Below are 22,927 nucleotides of genomic sequence, written 5' to 3' on the forward strand. Positions count from 1 at the left end.
AGGCCACGCACGGTTTGAAGCCCGGCGACCCAGGCATGAGCCCGGTGCCGGGGTAGGGGACGGGCTAACCCGCGATCCCTACAAACTAATTACAAACAACTAAAGAACAAAAACTAACTACTATTTAAAGTTCAACTATATACAAATTCAAGAGGAAATGAGTGAATGCTAGGGAGGTGGAGAACAGATAATCTGAGCTCCACAGTTCCAACGACCGACACGAGTGGTAAGAAGGAACTGAGGAGCGGTCGGGCCGGCAGGGCTATATATCAGCCGCCATGGCGGTGCCACTCCAGGGGGCGCCCTGCCGGCCCACCGAGTGTTGCTAGGGTAAAAGTCTCCGACGAACGTGCACGCGGCGCACGCACACCTACTGGAATGGATATGAGCAAGCACTCGAAGAAGAAGCATAGTTTCACTAAAGTTGAGTAAAATAAATTATATCCATTCTTAAGTTTTCTTACCACAGAGAGCTGCAAATTCATCTGGCCTAGCATAAGTCAACACAGCAGCCAGCGCCTCTCTCCAGTTCTGCAAATCACATGACTGAACTATCTCCTTCCAGTTCTTTGTCACAACGGCAGTGATGAGCTGGGAAGCAAAGAGAAAGACCGAATGATGTCTTTGTAGAATCCCCATTCCTGACACCATATCATTTATATCTATGCTGTGTGCCCAACCCCAGGGTATTTGGGACACTTCACCATGACTCAGCTAATCTGAAGGATTATGTAAATTCATGTTTAGATGGAGCCAGTGAAACTTAGAAACCAGGGCAAAGACAACAGAGGACAGCAAGTATCCTTATTATAAAATTCACACCACATAATGTAACGATCAGGGCAAGGCTGCCCGGGGGTGGGGGGGCAGCCCCGCAGGGGCCCCCACGAGAATATAGTTTTCTATAGTATTGCAACGTTTTTTTAAATGGAAGGAGCCCCTGAAATTGCTTTGCCCCAGGCCCCCTGAATCCTCTGGGTGGCCCTGGATCAGGGTGCAGATGTCCCAGGGGGGAAACAAAAGGGTCTGAACCACAAAGAATATAAACAATTGAATCAACTTATTGAATACAATATTATTCTACTATAAACGTGTATTGAATAAGATGTTTTCTGAAAGTTGGTAACACAGTGGTGATTTGCGTTACTGAGTGAGGTATGCATGGGTAGCATGAAAAGCGTTACGTATGTGCTGGAAATACGTTCCTAAAATGTGTTCAAACAAAGCAATCTGAGTAGAGCAGATAAATAGGTTTGTCCTAGACAAAGGAGTGTGGATTCACCAGTGTGCCAGGGTCAAGCTTTGCAAGCAAAGTACAACAGAAGTACATTTGCATCGAAGATAAATAAAGTGATCAAACTAATTAAAAAAGCAAATTGACCAGAGGGTGAAAAAAAGGGGCTTGGCGCCTTCAGCCTAAAGAACAAGCAGCAGGGGAGAGGAACTTCTTCTGTGCTTACTTTTCAAATATTACGTTTTAGGGGTTATTGTCTATAACAAGAAAGGGAGAGAACTCCTTAGGTGTCCATCACTGAGAGGACACAGGTACAGAATGCTTTGAGCCTGTAAAAGTTGGATCCCCTAGTCTGAAACGCTATGAATGCTGGTAATTTGATGTACATACAAAAACTGCTTAGGCAAAGAAAGATTAAGTTTTAGTCACTTTTATTTTATAGTATGTTTTCTTTTGTTTTATTTGTAATCATACCTGTCTCTTTCTCTTGGTTAGTATCACTGAAAAGTCTGTTCTTTGTTCATAAACTTATTTTGTTTTATTACAAAGCCATCTCAGTGCTGTTGTATGGAAGTGTGAGCCTTAGCTAACCTAACATGCTGGTGTGTGTGTTGTCTCTTTGGAGGCAGGGAACTTAATTTCTTTGAGTGTCCAGTGAGAGGGACTGGACACTGCAGGGAGGTATCTCTGGGGAACTCGAGAACTGGGGTTCACTGATTGTCACCTGCAAGGCAAGGTTTAGGCTGGCGGAGTCCTGTAGAGTTTGTTGGCAAAGGAGACAGGCTGATGTGTCAGAAAGCTGACACATACCTTATCAGCAGCCACACATTCACTCTTGCTAAGGCAGAGTGGGAACATGGTGGCTCACAGCTCTGGGTGTCCTGAGTGCAACATCACATGGGTACAGTAATCAGCAAATTAGGGACACTGCACGTGCTTTAAAAATTTATTTTACAGTACAAGGTTAGCTTTGTTTGGTTAAGAATTTAGTTATAAAACTTATGCACAACAAAGGGTAAAGTGAGGGGCATCACTGATTTTGTTCCTAAACTGCATGCCAATCAAACCTTTTAATTCCAGTTCATTAAACTCTAAGCTCCCGGCAGCGTACTTCACTGCAGTTAAAAAAGATTGCCCTAAGCAGCGGCAACCCAGACTTGCATCAACAATACTCTGTCCACTAACTGAACAACCCCACCCTTTGTCCTGTGAGCCAAACTGCCAGGATCTTGATAGTATTCAGTTTTTTCTTTCTTGCCCGGCTCTGCCCTCATCCACTTCAGATGGAATATTGATTTACTCTGCAGCTGTGTTGATATTTAGTGAACAAGGGCCTTGTAAGTCACACAATTGGGCATAGCAAACAGTTTGTATGACTTTAGAAGAAAAACAAAGGCAAGTAACGAATCAAAAAAAATGTGCAATGAGAAATGTATCACTTATTTGCTAACACAATGCATAGGTAAGGGATTGGTGTTCCACCGAATTGTCTTTCCCCAACGGATGGATTGCCAAAAGGAGTATTAGAAATACCAGTATGTCTGTTCTTTAAGCCTACTAAAGATATCTAGAAAAGGTCTCAGAGAGATGGACAGATTTTCCCTCTTTACTCTTTTCCCAGACAAAAGAAATTGGAACTGCCTTTGCCCCAGTCGGATCATAGGGAATGGTCAGTAAAGGCCCACTTAGAGACTTCAGATGGTGTGTTAGTGCTGGTCATGCTTTGCAGCCTTACAACCTGAGCCAGAAAAACACTTGAGCAACCTGCTCAACTTTAAGCACACGAGCAGTCCCATTTGAAACCACTGCTCCCTGTTAAGCATGTGATTCAGTGCTTTGCTAATTCATGACCTTAGCATGAAGATAAAAACCTGCTCTTTTCAATTTTCCCTCCTCCAACTACACCGTTAAATGCCTTTCCCTGTCAAAGGAACAGTGAGAAGCAAGAACTGAAATCCACTGTCAGTTTCAAAATGCCAACTCTGGTAACAGTGTGGCTTGATGGCTGCTCCTCTCACCTTCTGCTGACACTCTGACACAAGTGAGCAGCAGCAGGCAAAGAACTGAAGGAGCATTGCCAGCAAGGCAGAAGCTGCAGAGCACAAATAGCCAGATGTCCATATCACATTGTCTCATAGATGTTATGTGATTAGATTATATCTGCTATTCTTAGATAACCTTTGTACACAGTAAAGCAAAACATCAGCAAAAATCTCTCCTCCAACTGACGGCACAGAAATTAACATAGTAAGTGCTGCAGCTGGAGTAACTACAGTACTTGCTAAAGATGGCCAGATAAGAGACTGCACATACACTAAACACTGTTTAAACTAAATATTTATCCTTGTTCATCAGCGAGGATTCTTTTTACTCAATGTGATCAACAAATTTTAAAAGGCTGAGGGGAGAGAGTAGAAATAGGAGTAAAAGCTGCTCTTCGTCCTAGCTAATAAGCCTGTTCTCTGCTTAACAATACACAAAACAGAAAAACACCCTTTCATTCACAGATCCAGTGAATGAATTTACCCTACATTCAATTCTCCTAGAAACAAATGTATATAGATAGCAAGAACATTAACAGTTTCAGGACTCTGCTGAAAGCCTATACGCACAGATTTTGTTCTAGTTTTCAGTTGTAAAGCTACATACCCTGGTAATTTTGCTTTGCATCTTAGCAAAGTACTTTTTCTGCGTCCTCGACAGCAGCTCTTGTCCACCTGCTATGGCCAATATGATGGCATCAGCCATGCGATTATCATGTAAGCAGAGATCAACCGCACTTTCGAAGCTACCAGTCAGCAAAGCCTGGGTAATCAAACCATCAACATCTGCAACAGGAGGAATAATTTAGTTTTAAAAATTTCACTGCTTCAAAATAAAATAAGTGTTAAACATACAGTGATATAGGTGAGTCAAGTAGCAGCTTCTCTCTCACTCTGTGATGCTGGGCTGTTTTCTTCTTAAAGACTTTGATTCAGGAAAAAAATTAAGCACATGTTTAAGCTCATTGCTATTCAAGACAACACTTTCGTATATGCTTAAGTGCTGTCCTCAATAGGGTGGATTTCCTGAATCAAGGCCAAAGAGCCTGCAGCCTTATCACTTTGTGCTATGATCCCAAGAGATCTCAAACGCACTTGATCAGGCCATACCAGTACCAGGATAAGAGATCTCCAAGAATCATGTACTTCAGTGTCATAGGAAGTCCTGCTAGTATTTCACTAAACAGCATTCTTTCTTCTGAGTCAGCACTGAAACTATGACCCAGTGTATTTTGTCAGGGCTTCTTGAAGTGTTATCTTGTGGATGAGATGTACACGAAAGGCCTTGAACTTCGGTGGTCACTAAAGATCCCCTGGGAGTGTTGGTAAGAATGAGGTGTTAACACCCATCTCCTGACCAAATCTGAACTCTGCTAACAACAGTTTGTCTATTAAACCCTTCCTCTAGTTTCAGTGTCAACTGGTACAGGATCCTTCCTAACAATCTGTCTAAAAGCAGAGTTGCTATATGCAGTTAAAAAGGTGTCGAACTACCCAGAGGTGGATGCATTTCAGTGATGGGGGACACAATCCCTGTGTAATTCCTTACTTTTCCTAACACAGGTGTTGTAGTACTTTTGAGATTGTTGGGTGAAAGCTAACATAGAAGTGCAAATAATTGAAATGCGGGTAAATAACAGACTCTCTGACATTTCCTAGGCAGAAGGCTCCATATAGAGAATTTAGGTAATACTACAGTTATATCTCAATAATTAAAAATATTTGCAAGTACCATGAAATCAATATAAACAGGTTTTTACCTCCACTGACAGAGATGTTAAATGTTTCTTTTCCAGATGTCAGATCTTCAGTCTCCTCTTTTGTTCTCTAATAGAGAGGAAAAGTGCAGTTTTTCAGTCTGCGCAAAGAATTTGGCTAAATAAATCCACGTTTGAAGACATACACCTTACATTGGAGGGCATGGTACGCTTTCTTAAAGCCGTTCCGCAAGGGGCCACTAACTTAGAGTGAAAGAGCATTGTTATGCTCAGTGTTTCTACTCAGCGTCATTAACTTCCCCTGGCATCTGTACAAAGCAAATCTCTGAGCACCGTGGAAAAGCCCTGAACATACCCAGGGATCTACCTAGCTATGGACATGTACAAACATAAAAGCACACTGCTGACAGATCACTGGTGAGCATTATTAAAATTAGATGCAATTAGGGAAAAACACTTCAAAAACGTCAGAGTTCACTTCACTGGGAAGAGGTTCATTTAAATATGTGGGCGAGTATTTAGACATTGTGAGCAATTACTTGGACAACAAGGTACAGCCTTGGGATTTCCATGCATGAATGCACAGAATAATAGTAATAAAAAAACCCTCCAGAAACTTTAGCTAATTAGCCTGTGAGGAGTGCAGATGATAACATTCTCATTTTACAGAAGGGAACCAAAAAGTTAAGCCACCTGCTCAAGGTGTCAGGGTGAGTCAATGTCCAAGCGTCTAATCGCTCCAGCAGGATGCATCAGATTGGTATGTACTGCTTTTTAAATAAGCATAGCCTTTTTGCGGGGAAAAATATATCTGTATGTTAATGCTACCTACCTAACATTTAACTTCACCGCACAGAGATCTGGTGCTTGATCCTGCAAGGTCCTGGGCACCCTGGCTCAATCCAGCAAAGCATTTAAGCATACGCTTAGCTTTGGAAATTGAAATGAGACCACTCACATGCTGAAAATTAAGCACATGCTTAAAAATGCTTTACTGGATAAGTGCCAGAGCATTCAGCAGCCTCTACAATAGAACCGTGTATGATCTTTCAGTTAAAAAAAAAACAAAAACCAAAAAACAACTACTATCTCAAATTCGATGTTAAAATCTATGCACAACATGTTAATTTTGGAATTTAAATTGAAATTCATATAGAAATGCATACTACCCAGTGGAAGTCTCCTTCACACATTAGTTCTCAACCTTTTCATAGTGTGAACCAAACCTGAACAGAGAAACTGCTTATTGACCGCGTCCCCTCTCATTTGCCATTGTGCAAATATACGCAGGTACAATACACACACAGAGAGAACATTAGAAAGACGCATTAGAAAGGAAATGAGCTGTTAAGGCAGTGGGTAAGCGCGTGATAACCAACATAGTTAATACAGAAGCCAACACTTACCTCTCCCAAGAATGGTTCTTCAGCAGATTGGCTATCTTCACCATCACTTTGTACTGATTGGTCAGATTCTTTAAGAGCCTTTTGCAGAGAAGGGAAGATGGCATTTGGAAAAAGTTTGCAGGGGAAAGAGAGAGAGAGAAAGATACTCAGCACTGCAGAACACAGATTAAAAGGAACACGAGCCAACAATATACAGAGCGAGTCTGCCAAGAGCAGAACTCCATTTGCAGAAATGTAAATGTCTTCACTTCCTCCATTTTCCCCACTAACTAGAGCCATACTTAGGCCACATCTACGCTACAACAGCGCTGCAGGTTCGCCATTGTAACCGCTGTAGTGTAGATGCTTCCTACATCTACAGAAAGGGTTTTTCCACCGATGTAGACAATCCACCCCTCTGAGAGATGGTAGCTATGTTGATGGAAGAATTGTGTCGATCTAACTACTCTGCACAGGGCACGGAGTTTTTCACAGCCCTGAGCAACGTAGCTAGGTCAATATAATTTTTAGGTGCAGACCAGGCCACAGTTTTCCAATTAGCCATCTGAACACATGTAGCCACTTTTTTTAAATTTGACATTTATTGATGGTAGCCAAAAGAGCATGTGCACGACAATGATAGGAAGGGTGTCTGTAACAGACTCTGATAAAGAAGAGAGTGTGAAGCAGAGAACGTATGGCGAGGGCATATTCCATTACCACTTTGGACCACTAAGAAAAAAAAGATGCATATTCAATGCAAGCCATTCTTACCAGAAAGCTGTGGGAATCTCAGATTCAGTCCCACATGCTGAAAATTAAACCATTAGACCAAATCTTTCTCTGTAACGCAGACAGGTATGCTAGGGGAGAAGTGTGGCCAGGCACTGCAGGGAAAACCCTAATTAGTTCCTGCCACCCCAGCCCCAATCAGAGGAAATGGGTTGGGGCTGCATCACTAGCTAGGCCTGTCCTGGAAAATGGCCACACCTGCCCGCCTCATTAACAGGGGCTGAAAGTTGGGGGGAAGGAGTACACTCAGAAGGATCCTGTTGCCACTGAGGCCTGTGCTAGGCCAAACCTGTAAATAACCTATTTACAGATAGTTGGAGCTGGCTAGGGGGGAGAGAATGGACATAGGAATAAAGAGCATGGGTGTTGCACCAGCTTGAAGTGGTCCTGACTTATTGGGAAGCGGGGCCAGAAGGCGGAACCCAGCGGGGCACGGTGAGCACCCCGTTACAAGAAGGGCCTAGCTTCAGGCCTGCTGATGCATCATATTCACTCTGGGAAGAGTAGGCAGCCAGGGCCAGTGCAACCATTTAGGCGACCTAGGCCTAGGGACGCCATTTTTTTCGGCAGCAACCGTGGCAGACAGATCTTCAGCCGCCCCAGTCGTTGTCAGCATTTAGGCCGAGAGGGCTGGGGCAGGGGGGCGCGGGGAGGGCCGCCTGCAGCAAGTAAGGGGAGGAAGGGGGGCGCGGCACGCAGGGGAACTCTGCACCGCAGCTCACTGCTGCCCCACCTCCTCCCTGAGCACGCCATAGCCGCTTCACTTCTCCTGCCTCCCAGGACTGCAGCGCCTAAACTGATTGGCTTAGGCGCCGCAAGCCTAGGAGGCAGGAGAAGTGAAGCAGCAAAGGCGTGCTCGGGGTGCTCATGCGCGGAGCAGGGGTGAGCTGGGGTGGGAGGGGGTGCCTCAAGGCGGAGGATGGGGAGCTGCCGCGGGGGGGGGGGGAAGGGGGCACCTCAGGGCGGAGGGAGAGCTGCCGTGGTGGTGTGGGGAGACCTCAGGGCTGGGGCGCAAGGAAAATGTTTCGCACCCTAGGCGAAACTTCCATGCGCCGGCCCTGTAGGCAGTCCCCTCTATCGGTATCCTGCAATGTACAGCACACACTAGCCAGGGCCACAAACTGCTCCTCTTGACAGGAGCAAAGCACGCTGCCTAGCAGTGCATTCCCTGCCTTCTCCCACTCCTACAATCCTGGACCTGGACAGTCCCTAGATCATTGTTGTGGCGAGAGCTCCCTTCCCCAGCTCCCTCATTCCATGTGATAAGGGCAGGATTCCCTCTACTGTCTGTCTCCAGAGTGATGAGCACTTAGATGCCACAGATTATATTCCCTTCTGCAACTCCTGTTAGAGTTCACAACACTTTGTTTTAGCAGATGTTTAAGGGAAGGTAGAAATTGCAATATAAGTAGTGATTGACTACAACCACCATGACTTGCTGAGAATGTGGGTCTGCAGAGAGAAAGAGAGAAGAGGAGCTGTTTATTTCTGAGCTAGCTACTGAAGTTGTTATTTACTCTGTGCTTTCCAGGGTGGTTCTTCCCCCAACATCTTGCAATTCTTTTTGTTAATGATCCGGAGGCTGCAGAGATTGCCTGACAACAGGAAGGATACGACACCTTTCTATACCCACAGACAACATAAACATTGTAATGGACACTACAAAAGCATTAAAAAAGCAACCAATATGGAGGAGCAAAGAAACCCCACAAACTCATGTCAAGATTAATTTCTCTCCCTGCAGACAGAGATCCTAAAACAAAAAACACACCAGTAACTGTTAACTGGGTGATAAGAAATAAACTAACTAATGATATTCACACAGTTCTAGTGCCAGAGATTTCAGGGACTTTTTAAAATATGAACTTTCAATATTTTATGTGGAAATTGTAAATTTACAACAGGCTCATAATCTGAGTCATTCATACGTTCTGGTATAACTATTGAGTTAAAAGAGAAATGATTCTTACCTGGCACATTTTTGTTATATTAATGTGACAAAAAAGATTTTTGTTGTTTTTGTTTGCTTACCTCCTCTAGTTTGCCATCTACAAGATTCTCTTTAGTCAGAGCTGAAGTAATCTACAAAACAAATAAGATTTATTAGAGAAGTGGTTTTCTCTCTTACTTTAGGGTATGTAGCAAGTGTTAACATTTCACAGGTCACCATAAGTTGGAGATAAAGCCCTGATTGCATGAGAGTTGAAACCATGCTAGAATGTTTCCCTGATCATTGTGCAGAGGAATTTACTTTGAGATCCATGCTAACCAAACCGTGATGGAACTGACTGCTTCTAAAGGTTAAAATCTTCTTGGATTTTAGCTTTCTGGGGGCAGAGACTGTGTCTTCCCTTGTGTTGCACAACAGGGCCCCAATCCTGATTGGGACTTCTGAGTTCTACTGTAGTAATAAAATAATAAAAATAATGTTATAACACAGCTCTCACAGGGAAAAGATCCCTATCTATAGTGATTAGGGAAACTGGATTTTGTTAGGATTATTTGAACCACAGCACGACAATGTGTCAGGGTAGGATTTTCAAACAGGCGGAAGAGTTCAGACACCTACCTCTCATTGACTTTCAATGTGAAGTGGGTGTCTGACTCCTTTAGATCTCTTTGAAAATCCCAACCTAATGTATACATAAAGCGTTAAAATACAGATTGGAAAAACATTAGTCTAGCAGCTGGACAGGATGGCTTTTCTAATACCACTAATCTCATCTGATTACTTCTAGTTCTACAGGTTGAATAGTATCCACAGAGGCTGCTCTAGTCCGTAAATTTAGCTTAATGCACAGGTTTTTTTCTAGACTCTCATTTTTATTTACATTACTCTAAATACAGCAATGAAAAGTGATATTCCAGAAGTTCCCTTGGTTTGGCCAGAGTGCCAGACCAAAAAATAATAAAATAAAGCCACATGCTACTAGAAGTTCATTCTGGCAAACTGACACCAACTGCTCTTTTTATATTAGTGATAAAGTAAGGAACCTAAAAATGTTAAAGAATAAGTTGTTTTTTGTTGTCAAGATGTCATTAACTCTAAGACTAGTCAGTCACTCTGTATTGTTTCAACTCACTGGATAACATGAATTCAGTTTACAGCGCAAATCTTTGCTGAAAACTGGCTATCTGAAAACTCCAAGCATTTTTAAGTATGAAGGTGCTACAGATTACAAAAATGAGTAAAGTGTTTGTACCAACTTAGTTAAAATTAAAGACAGACAAATTGGAGATTTCAAGGAGGCAACATTGTTCTACTGAAAAAGGTGAAGAATGAAACATTGAGAAATAAAGGTGATGGCTTGAAAAGCAGGCTCACAAAAGCATGCCAGATAGGGTGACCAGGTATCCGGTTCTCAACCGGAAACCTGATTGAAAAGTGAACCTGGACCGCTGCCTGAGCTGTTGACTGGTTGGTTGGTGGCGCCAGGGCTGGCAGGCTCCCTCTTAGCCTCCATGCCGTGTGGTTCTCAGGAAGCAGCCAGCATGTCCCCCCTCCGGCTCCTACATGTAGCGGTCTCTCTCTGCACGCTGCTCCTGCCTACAAGCATTGCTCCTGCAGCTCCCATTGGCCAGAAGAGCTGCAGGGGCGGTGCTTGCAGAGAGGGGCAGAGCGCGAAGCCATGTGCCCCCCCTCCCCTTGGGGCGTGTTGGCCTCTTCCGGGAGTGGTGTGGGGCCAGGGTAGGCAGGGAGCCTGCCTTAGCCTCTCTGCACCGTCCGCCAACTGGGAGCTGCTGGAGGTAAGTGCTGCCCAGCAGGACGCCACACCCCAACCCCATCCCGGAGCCAGCGCCCCACACCCACTTCTGCACCCCAAACCCCTGCCCCACCCCTGCCCCTCTTCCCAGAGCCAGCACCCTGTACTCCCTCCTGCCCCAGCCTGGAGCTCCCTCCTGCATCCAAACTCCCTCCTAGAGCTTGCACCCCCACCCCTCCTGCACCCCCACCCCTTGGCCCAGGCTCAGCCCAGAGCCCCCTTCCACACTGTGAACCCCTTGGCCCCAGCTCAGAGCACGCACTCCCTCCCAAACCCCTACCCCAGCCCGGTGACAGTGAGTGAAAGGGGGGGTGTAGAGGGAGGGGGAGCGGAGCCTCGGGGAAGGGGCAGGGTAGATCCTGGATTGCTCTTAGATTAAAAAAAGTGATCTTGGGCGTAAAAAGATTGGAGACCACTAGTTTATAGGATAGTAATTGTAATATAGTAGTTATCACAGGGTGATAACTGCATCCTGGGATAATACAGCTTTAACTGAGTTATCAGGAAGCACCCTCAAGATACTACTACATAGAAAAATGTTATGTCCTCTCACGTGCTCTGTTTTGTTACTGCCATTCCAACTTTCCATCCATATGCCAAATAATATACCTCAACTTCTGACCCTGTCTCTAGTATTTTATATTTCAATATATTCCTCAGTATACATACTTAATACATACACAACTTTCAAGCAGATTTACCTTTTGCCCTAAGTCATCTTTCCTGTACCCCAAAAGTTCAAGGTATTTGCCACGAGAATCTTCTTCAAAATTCACCTTTAAAAAACCAAAAAGCTATTAGTCAAAAGAAGCATGTTTTCATTTTCCCCATTGTAATTTCGACTGACGTGTAACCATGTACAGGAAATCAATGATTAAGCAAAATGGGTTAAAAAGAAAGAACTTAATTGTGGACTCTGAGAACCAGGTCCTCTGAATATAGCTATTTCTAGTAACTGGACCTCTTCAATTTCCATTCAGTTCTTATTCTGAAAACACAAAATGTCCTAACTAAAAGATGTTCTAGCAGAAGCAAAGAGCTACAGATTCTGGGGAAGGTTTGACATAATTTAACCACTATCCTAGTATTGGTACATCTTTATACTAGGTCAGGTAATGAGAGATTTCAGGTTTAGTATTTGGTAAGGTAAAATACGCTCCCTGTTATTAAAGAGCAGACCTGAAAGCATACTTATTTCAAATATTTCTTGTCCTGCCACCAGTCATCTCTTTTGATCAAGTATATGGATTATTTGATGCCATTTTCAGAATCTAATCTCATTCTACTGTACAAACTAGAAATTGCTTCATTATCTTTACACAGTGTTTTCTGTTTAAAATGTTTTACCATGCACTGAGAACCACTTTTAGTATTGGTTTTAAGAGGCTGGGGAATCCTTTAATAATTCAGAAACATCTGAAAAACATTACCTTTAAGAAAGACCACACATTTTTCTCAAAATCAGTCTGGGCAGCTTCTATTTTTTTCTTACAGTAGTTGATGAAGCCTTCAGACTGCACAGCTTCTTGCAGCTGATCTGAGCGGTTCAGAAACTCTCTCTCTGTGACAACTTGACTCACATACACGTGGTGCTGCAGCTGCTGCTGCTCAGGTCCTTGTTGATGAGACTTTATATTCTCAAATGTAACTAGCTTCCCTCCAAACTGTAATTTAATAAATAATGTACCAAATATTACAACGTGTTTATACACTGCACACACATTTACACATACACACACGTTATATATTACTTACACACACATTTTCTCTCGATTCGTTGCCCCAATCCTGCCAATATTTACACGTGAGTAGTCCCATTGAACTCGTGACTACTAAGAGTAGTAAAATTGCTCATTTGCATAAACGTTTGTAGGATCACAGACTCAGACCAAAAGCTCTTAGGAACAGGGACAGTTTATTTAAACATCTAACACAATGGGACTCTAATCTTGACTGGGGCTTCTGGTGCTGCTACAATTAATTGTTAAATAATAAAATTATGCACACACATATGGCATGATAAGTGCTACCTGAAAACAATCATAAAAATGTGCAATGTTACCTTAGACAGCACACAAATGGCAAATTAGAAAGACAGAAATAAAAGTGGCAGAGAAAGAACCAAGATTTGGATAACAGGAAAAGAAGAAGAAGAAAAAAAAAGTAACTGATTTAGCTTTAAATGAAGCCAGTATAATATAAAGCAAAAAACCCACACACATCCAAATTTCTCAGTTAGCTCATAGAGAACTAGGATGAACTAATGGGAATCAACATCCCAAAGTACAGTTAGAAGGATATATTAATTGTTTCCAAAACAACATGAATTATATCATAATGGAGATGTCAAATTTCACTTTAACCTATGAATCAGAGAACACTATGTTGAGACTAGATCAGTATTATGGCAGGTATCTATTCTGAGTCAGGGTTCAACACTGAGAGAACAAACACCTAGTATATTCCAGTTATCAGTTAAAAAACCTGTAACTTAGAAGTAAGTGAACAATGAAGTTATAGAACAGATGGCTCTGCTCTCAGTGGAACCTTGCTAAAACTCACTTGGCTAATCTGTGACTTTGATAGTCCTATTTTTTTTTCTTTTATATATTAAAAAAACAACAAAACTTGGCATTCTCACTCTTCTCAGAAAGACTTAACAGCAGAGAGGTCTCACACACTTCAAAGCTGTTACTAAACACAGAGTGTATTTACTATGCTGTGTAGTTCATAATTGAAAACTAAAGTACACATAGCAAAGTAAATTAACAAAGTGTATAGTGATGCAGCACCCATAAAAATTATTTTGTAAAGTATTTATTCACTTGGCTGCCAAATGCAAAACGTGGTACTCCACAGTGCACTTTCCAGTCATTATTGCAAATGAATGAAGCTGTCTTGTAATGCAATATGGCACCCCTTCTATACTGCTTGCAGAGAATATATTAGAAATGTTACCGCAAAGTCAATTTTGCCCACTCAGTAGCCTATAAAGGGGCTGTCACTTACTGAAAACGATGCACCCACAGGCCGTCGGACCCATTTGGGGGGCTTCTTTAACGGTAGAACAGTGCTCTGAGGAGTTGTCTGCTGTGGAAGCTGCAACGGAGGGAGTGGCTGCCCAGTGCCAAATGGATCAAGATTTCCAAAGGAGGATGAAAGCTTTAAAGAGAAAGAAATTGATTGCACATTTCCTGCCATATTCAACATAAGATACATATTTGTACATGATAATTATTCAACAGTCTAGTGCACTACTTTGGCAGTTAATGCTTCCGCCATTTTCAAATACTGTCACACGGAACAAACTATTTTCTTCTCCAACTTCACATTACGTATTTCAATACCTTGTCTACCTGTTTCTGCCTCAAACCATCTGTGCTCCCTCCCATGATGGAGTAAATGCTGATCCGTCCATCAAAAGAAGCAGCTGAAAGGATAGCGGGGTTTCTGGGACACCACTGAACGTCAAAGCACCATTGGGTATTTGTGGGAAGTTCATACAACACCTGTGCCAAAACAGAGTTTGATGAAACAGTATTAACATAATGAACGACATTGTAGACCCTAATGTGTCACTAAAGATCCTGTGTCAGTAGGATGGGCAACCATACTCTGAAACAGGATTATGGTCTCCTGCTTTAAAATCATCTCCATGGGACAAGAGAAAGGAGGGGCTGCAAACTGTGGCTAAAGGCTTTCAAGAGAAGAATGATGGCTTTGTGGTTAAGGTGCTGGAATGCTACTCAGGAAATCTGGCTTCTGTGCCCACCTCTGCCACAGACATCCTGCACGACCCTGGGCTAGTCACTTAGGGTAATTATTTCAAAACCTAAGAGATTTAGGAACCTAAATCCCATTTAAAATGATGCTATGTTTCTCAGCTGAGAACCGTTGGCTTCCCACTTTGATCCAACAGAGCCATGGTCTGCTGCTGATCAGGGCACAGCATAAGGCTGATTGCTTTGGAACGAGGGCATGATTGGAAGAACAAGATATAGCTTAACCTTGGGAGAAGCCTGTTTACTTATGCTGACTTTCACCAATGTTCTGTGCACAGTTTTGGGTCTTTTTGCATTACGGCAACATCCATAGGAAGGTGTTAGGGCACATTTCAAATAGCCAAAGAAAACGTAGTCATATTTTAAAACTATGTTTCCATGACTCAATGAGTTTCTCTTGTATTATCTAGTAACTATGGGAGCCCTCTGTTGGGCGAAAAACTACCTGCTTACTTCCCATAGATTTTAATCAAAGATTCAAGTCTACTGATTAAAGAATCCACATCCTTTTAAAAAGATGTTCAGTTAAAAACCTGCAAGGAATGTAATTATTAAAGCTTCTATTAGTTTTCCATCAATACAATCAGACATTAACTCTTACCACTTCTACAGCAAATACAAAATAGTGTCTGGTTGAAAATGCCTTGTAGCTTTAAAAAAAAGGGGGGGGCGGGATATGAATTCCTATCCAACAAAGCTGAAACATGCTTAACTTCAATGGGACTACGCACCTGCTTAACATTAAGCATGTGCTTAAGTGCTTTGCCAAATCAGAGCCATAAAGATGTAGGTACAAAAATATCTGTATTAGAGTAGGGTACTGCCATTTAAATGGTGGAGTAAGAAATGACACAATCAATACTAATTTGATTTCTCCCCCAAATCAGAGTTCTCATGCGTAGATTTGAAGGGATGCAGTCAAGACAAAAACCCATGGCCAGGAAGCCCCAATACCTTCAAAACCTCCTTCCTCGGAGTAGGAGCAAAGAAAGCAGGTTCTTTCAAATACCCCAGTCCATGGGGGCCAAAGGAGGTAGTGAGCAGATGTTTGGCCTACAAGGCTTTCACATGTGCAAGGAAAAGGGTTCAGGGTTCTCATATGCAGGGATGAAAGTAGGCTGGTATGGCGTACTGGTAAGAAGCAGCTGCCGGTACTGGCTCATACATTACCGTCGCTGCACCTTTTGTGCCCCCCAAGGGCCGCCGACGGTGGGGGGGGGGGGAAGGGGCATCTGCCCTGTGGCCCGGCAATTTAAAAGGGCCCAGGGCTTCTGGCCACCGCTGCTGCTACCGCAGCAGTGGCCAGAGACCCAGGCCCTTTAAATTGTTGCCAGAGACCCAGGTGGCGCTGGGCAGCATGGAAGGGCTGGCTGGGGAGGCTGACCCTCAGGCCCAACCCGTGTCCCCAAGGCCCTGCCTCTTCTGGGGGCCTGGAGCCGGACCCCTGTACCAGTATTTTATCTTACTTTCACCCCGCCCATATAGATCACCAGATCCCAGATTTTTGGCTCATGGTTTCTTTGGATTGCAAAGAACAGCGGGTATGTCAAAAAACACACCTCAAGGAAACCATGGACAAAAAAACAAGAGCCCATAGACAGGTGCACTTCACAAAGCTACTTTTAGCAGAGGCAGATTAAATGGATAAAACTGAACTGACAGTGTCCCTTCAGTGAACCATAAGAGCAAGCAGGGTACAAGTCTTATCTTGTTCTGGTTTATATATGGCTGACAGTAGCAGCTAACACTTCCAGGTTTTAAAGAGGTCACCTTTGTATAAGACTGACCCATTTTTTCTCAGTTGGGTTGTGTACACAAAATGTTTGGGGTCAAAGAACACAGCTTTGGTATGAAGGGCACAGTGTAAAACAAATATGAACTACTTTTAAAAAAATATTTTGCTCACAACACTGTATCATCTATGTACAAAGTCAGTATGTTCTCCACTACTCTCCACAACAAATATAATGCAAAGAATCTTTCTCTGTTTATGACCTTTAAAAGTGGTTTGCATACAATACCTCCCCTGCATTAGGGTTAGAGCAGAGAATCTTAGCATCCTTTCCACAGCTGAGTAACAGCTCAGAATCTGCCATACTCCAAGCAATGGTCAAAATACCCCTGTGTGAAAAGCCATAGTAAGAAAATATTAATATAAATGCATGATGATTAATGAGGCACCCTCATTAGCACACATCTAGATTACCTGGCCACTTCACCTTTAAATGCCAAGTCCCCTGCCACCCCAATTGTGTTGAGAGAGTAGAGAAGGTGCTGCCAACATTTGTTTTATTGAAATAGATTTTTTCCACTTTCTGCACAAGGAGGCATGACAGTATAGCCACAGGCTAAGGGCACAATCCAGAAAGGTACCTGAAAGCCAAAGACTATCCATTGATAAAAGCATGGATATCAAAGGTAGATTGTGTAATAAAATGTCACACTAATACCTGAGTCAGAAAACTGCAGGATAAGAACTGTGACTAATACTTGTGGGCAATCTTCTTTTTATTACCAAAGGGTTAACATTAGCACAGTCAACATCAGCATTTTCAGAGAGTGCTTGCAACACAGTTTTTTGCTGCCCTCCATCCTTGAAAGCAGTAAACTCCTGTCCACCATTTCCACACCACTGTACACCAGGTCAGCCAAAGGTTTAGGGGAGAGTTAGTGAAAAGATTCATTAGAATACACCCCAAATTTCAGCAACTCATTTTGGATTAGAAAGCACATTGGAGAGTTTGTATGGGTGTGTGAAAGCAGCAAAGAATCCTGTGGCACCTTATAGACTAACAGACGTTTTGGAGCATGAGCTTTCGTGGGTGAATACCCACTTCATCAGGTGCATGACATTCACCCACGAAAGCTCATGCTCCAAAACGTCTGTTAGTCCAAAAGGTGCCACAGGATTCTTTGCTGCTTTTACAGATCCAGACTAACACGGCTACCCCTCCAATGTATGGGTGTGGGATCTTTAGATTCCCCAACCCCTCATGCAGAAGTGGAGCCCAGCTGCTGCTTCTTTTGCACCCTTGCAATCGGTTTACATACATTTACGTTTTTGAGACTTTCTTCTCAAAGGAAACAGCTAGAAATGTACTTTTTAAAATTAAAGCTGGGATCCTTCTTCACAGTTCTAGCTCCTTAAAACCAGCGTGACCCATTGGCACAGATTTGCTGTATCACTAAAAGTCCAGATTAAGGATTACAGTAGCTGCTAAAGCATCTGCTTGGAGCTTAAAATTGGGATGGCATTAATACCAACTGATAGAGAGTTGTGTACAAACCAAGATTAGAATGGGGAAAATGGCTAAACAACAAACAAAACTCAAGATTTACAGACTAGTCGACATAAATACCTTGTATGGTTTTCCAAAACACGAAGAGGAGAAGAAGCAAACCTAAGATCCCACATCTGAATTACAGGCAACCTGTCATCTTCAGAAGCCAGGACCATCTGTGTAGCCACATCAGGGTGCCAAGCCAAGTCTGAACAGTGCATCTGATAGATAAAGTAGTGTTAGACCACAAGATAATTAAGCAAAGCTATAAGAAAAAAGGAACCCTCTAAAACAGAAGCATGGAGAATGCTGGCTGGAGCGTGGCCCTGTTTATTCCCATTTTGACACTGTATTCTTCTGTAACTAGACCAGTGGCTCTCAACCTTTGCAGAGTACTGTACCCCTTTCAAGAGTCTGATTTGTCTTGCATACCCCCAAGCTTCACCTCACTTAAAAACTACTTGCTTACAAAATAAGACACAAAAATACAAAAGTGTTTCAGCACATTATTACTGAAAAATTACTCTTTCATTTTACCATATAATTATAAAATAAATCAATTGGAATATAAATTACATGTCAGTGTATAGTATATAGAACAGTATAAACAAGTCATTGTCTATATGAAATTGTAGTTTGTACTGACTTCACTAGTGGTTTTCATGTAGCCTGTTGTAAAACTAGGCAAATATCTAGATGAGTTGATGTACCTCTGCGTACCCTCACAGGCACACAGTCTAGTTTAGTGGTTCTTAACCAGGAGTATCAGCCAGGTTACACCATGATTAGATCAAAATTCTCTCCTCTTTTTCAAGGCAAAGAACTGACAAATGGAATAAGCCCCCAACCCAGCTCCCAGAATGTTGATTTAATAACATCGGGAATGCTACTTGAGTTTAGGGTTTCAAAGGCTAGCTCAAAAGGACACTCATGTGGTTTGTGTCCAAAACATATGTTTTAATACAACAAATACAGCAAAACCCTTACATCAATATTTTAATGAAATTAAAAATATACAGATTTTAATGAAAACCACTTGTTAGCATGCAACTAGTCCCTTGCAAACACTACAGCATTGTGCTGGAGTCCAAAAGTGAAACAAGCTATGCTGAGAAACTGGCAAAACACAGATTGTGAAAAGTAAATTAGATGAAGACTGGAAGTCTAAGATGTTATTAGTAACTCAGATAAGGAATAACTTGTTTGTTAAGTATATTTTTAAACTGCTAGTTCCTCTAAAAAGTTTTAGAGGCTTTAAATCATTTATCAATATAAATATTTGCAATCACTGATTAATAATTTCCTTTAATAAATTTGTTCATAAATGTAAGATGCCTAACTATAAACACGAATAATTATTTAACCAGAAACTACAACTGTGACTCGTATGACCGAAGAAGAGCCCTGTGGAGCTAGAAAGCTTGTCTCTCTCACCAACAGGAATTGGTCCAATGAAAGATATTACCTCATCCCTCACCCCCTTGTTTTTCCTCATATCCTGGAACCAACATGGCTACAAAAACGCTGCAAACAACAAGGGGATAGTCAGCCTTATGTGGAATATTTACTTGTGCTACTGAGACACATCCCAAGCATTAGGGTGAGCCTGGAAGGAATTCTGCTTCGGGGAGCTCTCCATGGGACAAAGAGGATGTTCCCATTTCTACAACCCCAATATCATGCACCTTCCACAGCAAGGCAGTCTGATCTCCTGTCCAGTGCACCAGGGATGTGGACCATTGCCTCTGGAGTGTCTTGCCAGGGAGCAGTCCCTGCACCTGTGCCTGGTTGCTGTACAGGAGAGTAAGGGAGCTGGAGTTCTTTACACTCTCCATCTGAGCTGTAAGGCACCAGGTCAACCTCAAGGAGTAGCTTCACTATGGAAGTAAAACTATTTAAACCTATTTGTAAATGCATCAGCTGCTTTATTCTCTCTCAGACACACACTGTTCCAGATGACAGCACTTCAGCCTATTTTAATAAAATCTTCCCACTGCAGCCATGAATGGGTCAATACTAAATTTATAATCAGTCTGACTTCTCACTGATGAGTAATACATAATGTCCCTTTCTCTTGCCTGAACCCTAAACTCCCTACCAAATACCTTTCCTGACAAATATTAATTGAATCATTTGCAAAAAATAATTATTTAAAGTAATAATCTATTTTTGGCATATAATTATAGCTCTTTAAAAATTAACAAATCCTACATCAGGTAGTATACAATAGGGACATGTTCCTGAGTCACTTAAGAGTCTGATGAAAATCCGTGCAGTCACTTGTCTCACCATGGCAAGAATAAGTCTAATAGTTAATCATTCATGATTATTAACACAGGCTCTTGATAGTTTAATACCATACATTACCCGGTTGCTGTGGTCGCTGACTTTGATGATAGGCTCATTCTTCCTCAGATCCCACACGGTAGCACGACCACTAGGACTGGCAGACGCCAAGATGTGCTGGACTTGCCTGTTCCATGCAATGCAGCTGATGTCTTCTGGAGGCTATTGCAAACAAAACACGTCCCAACAATCTCTTTTTTCCAACAGAGAGCTCAATTTTTGTGATTAGATAAGTTTGCTAAAAGAACAAGTTTTCAAAGCTAATCCTCATAGCCCATGTGTTCATTTTACCTTCCTGAATAAATAAAATTGACATTAGGAAATTTTAAAACCCATGCATTTAAATATACAGTAGCTTTGTCTATGGGCTGGCTATCTGCACCCCTCCGTCCTTTCTGCCTGTGACAAATTTGCCAGCTATGGAGGAAGATGGAGCAAGTTTGTTGTCTCCACGAGCTTAATAGTGACCTGCAAAAAAAGTATTTAAAAATTGGACTTGTGCCCTTCATTGGTCTTTTGTGATGTATAGAAAAATGAAAAGTGGTGTTTTTTGTTTTTGTTTGGAGGGGCAAGTGTTAAAGTTTTTTTCTGCTTACTTTTTTTTTTTTTTTTTAACCTTATTGGGGGAGGGATAGCTCAGTGGTTTGAGCATTGGGCTGCTAAACCCAGGGTTGTAAGTTCAATCCTTGAGGGGCCATTTAGGAATCTGGGGCAAAAATCTGTCAGGGGATTGGTCCTGATTTGAGCAGGGGGTTGGCCTAGATGACCTCCTGAGGTCCCTTCCAACTCTGATATTCTATGATTAAGTCTGGTCTTCCCTGATTATGTTAGAAATTTCTTGGGTGTCTCACAGCATCTACATTATAAGCTCTCACACCTTAACTCAAAGGGCATGGATCTTTAACATGTCTCCAAAATGTTCATTAGTCATTGGACTAATTTGATAACCTTACTGGGAGGTCTGGGTGCGCAAAAGAATTAAGAACTAGACACAAACTGCACGACAGCCACAATTAACATCATTATAAACAGACTTGGTTTATAATGTTGGTTACCTGAAATGCAATTTAAGTCTCCAGTACATTCAGAGTCAATTTTCACAAAGGTGGTGTTCATTACAACCTCTCTGTATTGTTTTATAAAGGTTGAAGCTATTAATGGATCACATTCAAAACAAAACAGAGAAATCTCCACTTTTAGCCTTAACAGTCAATAAATTTACAATCAGCAAAACAATCATCCACTGGGGGTTATTTTATTGTTTGGGAGCAAAATACATACAATATATGTACTGTAAGAACATACTGTACATAATTATTTTAAGGAATGTATCTCACAACAACAGATGTTTTTTGAGGGCTTAACTACATTCAAGGTAATATTTGCAATATTTAAATTAAATTTTTGAAAATAGAGATTAGTGCTTAGAACTGCTACAATACTGTATGAGATTTCAAATAAATAATCTGCATATTTTTCAGAGTTCTTCAAATCATTTGACAAACATAACTCCAGTACCTGGGTCTTAGCTCCTGGTGTCATTGGTGTGGCAAAGTTGTTCAAGTCCCAGATATAGATTTCAGACTCATTAGCACCTGATGCTACAAGGTTTGTCTGTAATAGAAAGATGCCAATAGACATTGAGAGTATTTCTGGCATCAGCCTTCACCTTCCCAAACACTGTGGGCCCAATCCATGGAGCTGTGCCAATTGACATTAGCTCAGAACATAGCCCTTGTCACAACAAGAGCACTTTAGAGGAGGTACAAGAATCCTTAATGTTTCTAATATTATTTATTAGTCAAGACCCATATACTCTGCTGCAAGTTGAACCTAAATTCCCAGGGCAGTGTTCTTCGTTTCTGCAGTACTCATATGCAGAAAATGGACACAAAGAATGGGGTTGCACAAAATGACTCCATTGTACTAATGCCCCAAACCTGTAAACAGTTAAACTTGTGCTTACCTCTATTTGTGTGACTAATCCCACTGACTTCAATGGGATCTCAAATGTGAGTAAAGTTAAACACATGAGTAAGCATTCACAAGATCAAGGCCTATAAGAACATTTCCTAGATTAAGAGAAGCATTTGAAGCAGTTTTTCAGGTGGAAGAGGAATCCCAAGATAATAGCAATGGGATCTGAGGAGAATGAACTAGAGGGAAAATAACTATTATATCAATGCATTTTGCTCATACTCTAATGCTGGTTGCAAAACAAGTTCCAACGTCATAATAAACAAGGACAGAAACCATGCAATTTAAACATAGTTCACTGAATTAACTACTGCCTTAGTAAAAACATGTGCCAAAAGAAAAAAAATGTTACTTAGTAAATCAATACAAACTGCGTTCTCAGAGAACAGTCATGAATGAGAAAAGATGCTATATCTTGAGGAGGTAAATCCTCATTAGTGACGGAATTAAATTAGCTCTGTGATTAAGTCCTTACTACTTTTAAGAATTGTGTCAAGCCAATGAGTTTTAGGCCCCAACATTTTATCTTTATTTTGGAATAACATACAAAAATGGAAGAGTTACAAAACCTAAAAACTAATATTTAGTTGTTATTTTTTAAATTTC

The 22,927-nt window shown here is 41.8% G+C and overlaps 1 protein-coding gene across 9 annotated transcripts in view; it reads right to left on the bottom strand.

The window, feature by feature from the left end:
- The window catches only part of SEC31A (SEC31 homolog A, COPII coat complex component), a 99,423-nt gene that overhangs the window by 64,920 nt on the left and 11,576 nt on the right, over positions 1-22,927 (bottom strand). For all 9 annotated transcript variants that reach the window (XM_075066108.1, XM_075066106.1, XM_075066104.1 and 6 more), the window contains exons 5-17: positions 21,863-21,958; positions 20,366-20,506; positions 18,077-18,219; positions 16,739-16,838; positions 14,283-14,444; positions 13,945-14,097; positions 12,366-12,599; positions 11,637-11,711; positions 9,203-9,253; positions 6,401-6,478; positions 5,037-5,103; positions 3,884-4,062; positions 465-591 (exon numbers count right to left, since the gene is read on the bottom strand). In XM_075066108.1, coding sequence (XP_074922209.1) covers positions 465-591; positions 3,884-4,062; positions 5,037-5,103; positions 6,401-6,478; positions 9,203-9,253; positions 11,637-11,711; positions 12,366-12,599; positions 13,945-14,097; positions 14,283-14,444; positions 16,739-16,838; positions 18,077-18,219; positions 20,366-20,506; positions 21,863-21,958 — 1,606 coding nt within the window. The remainder of the gene's footprint in view (positions 1-464; positions 592-3,883; positions 4,063-5,036; positions 5,104-6,400; positions 6,479-9,202; positions 9,254-11,636; positions 11,712-12,365; positions 12,600-13,944; positions 14,098-14,282; positions 14,445-16,738; positions 16,839-18,076; positions 18,220-20,365; positions 20,507-21,862; positions 21,959-22,927) is intronic.

Source organism: Chelonoidis abingdonii, chromosome 5 (genome assembly GCF_003597395.2).
Source record: "Chelonoidis abingdonii isolate Lonesome George chromosome 5, CheloAbing_2.0, whole genome shotgun sequence".
NCBI classification, from domain to species: domain Eukaryota; kingdom Metazoa; phylum Chordata; order Testudines; family Testudinidae; genus Chelonoidis; species Chelonoidis abingdonii.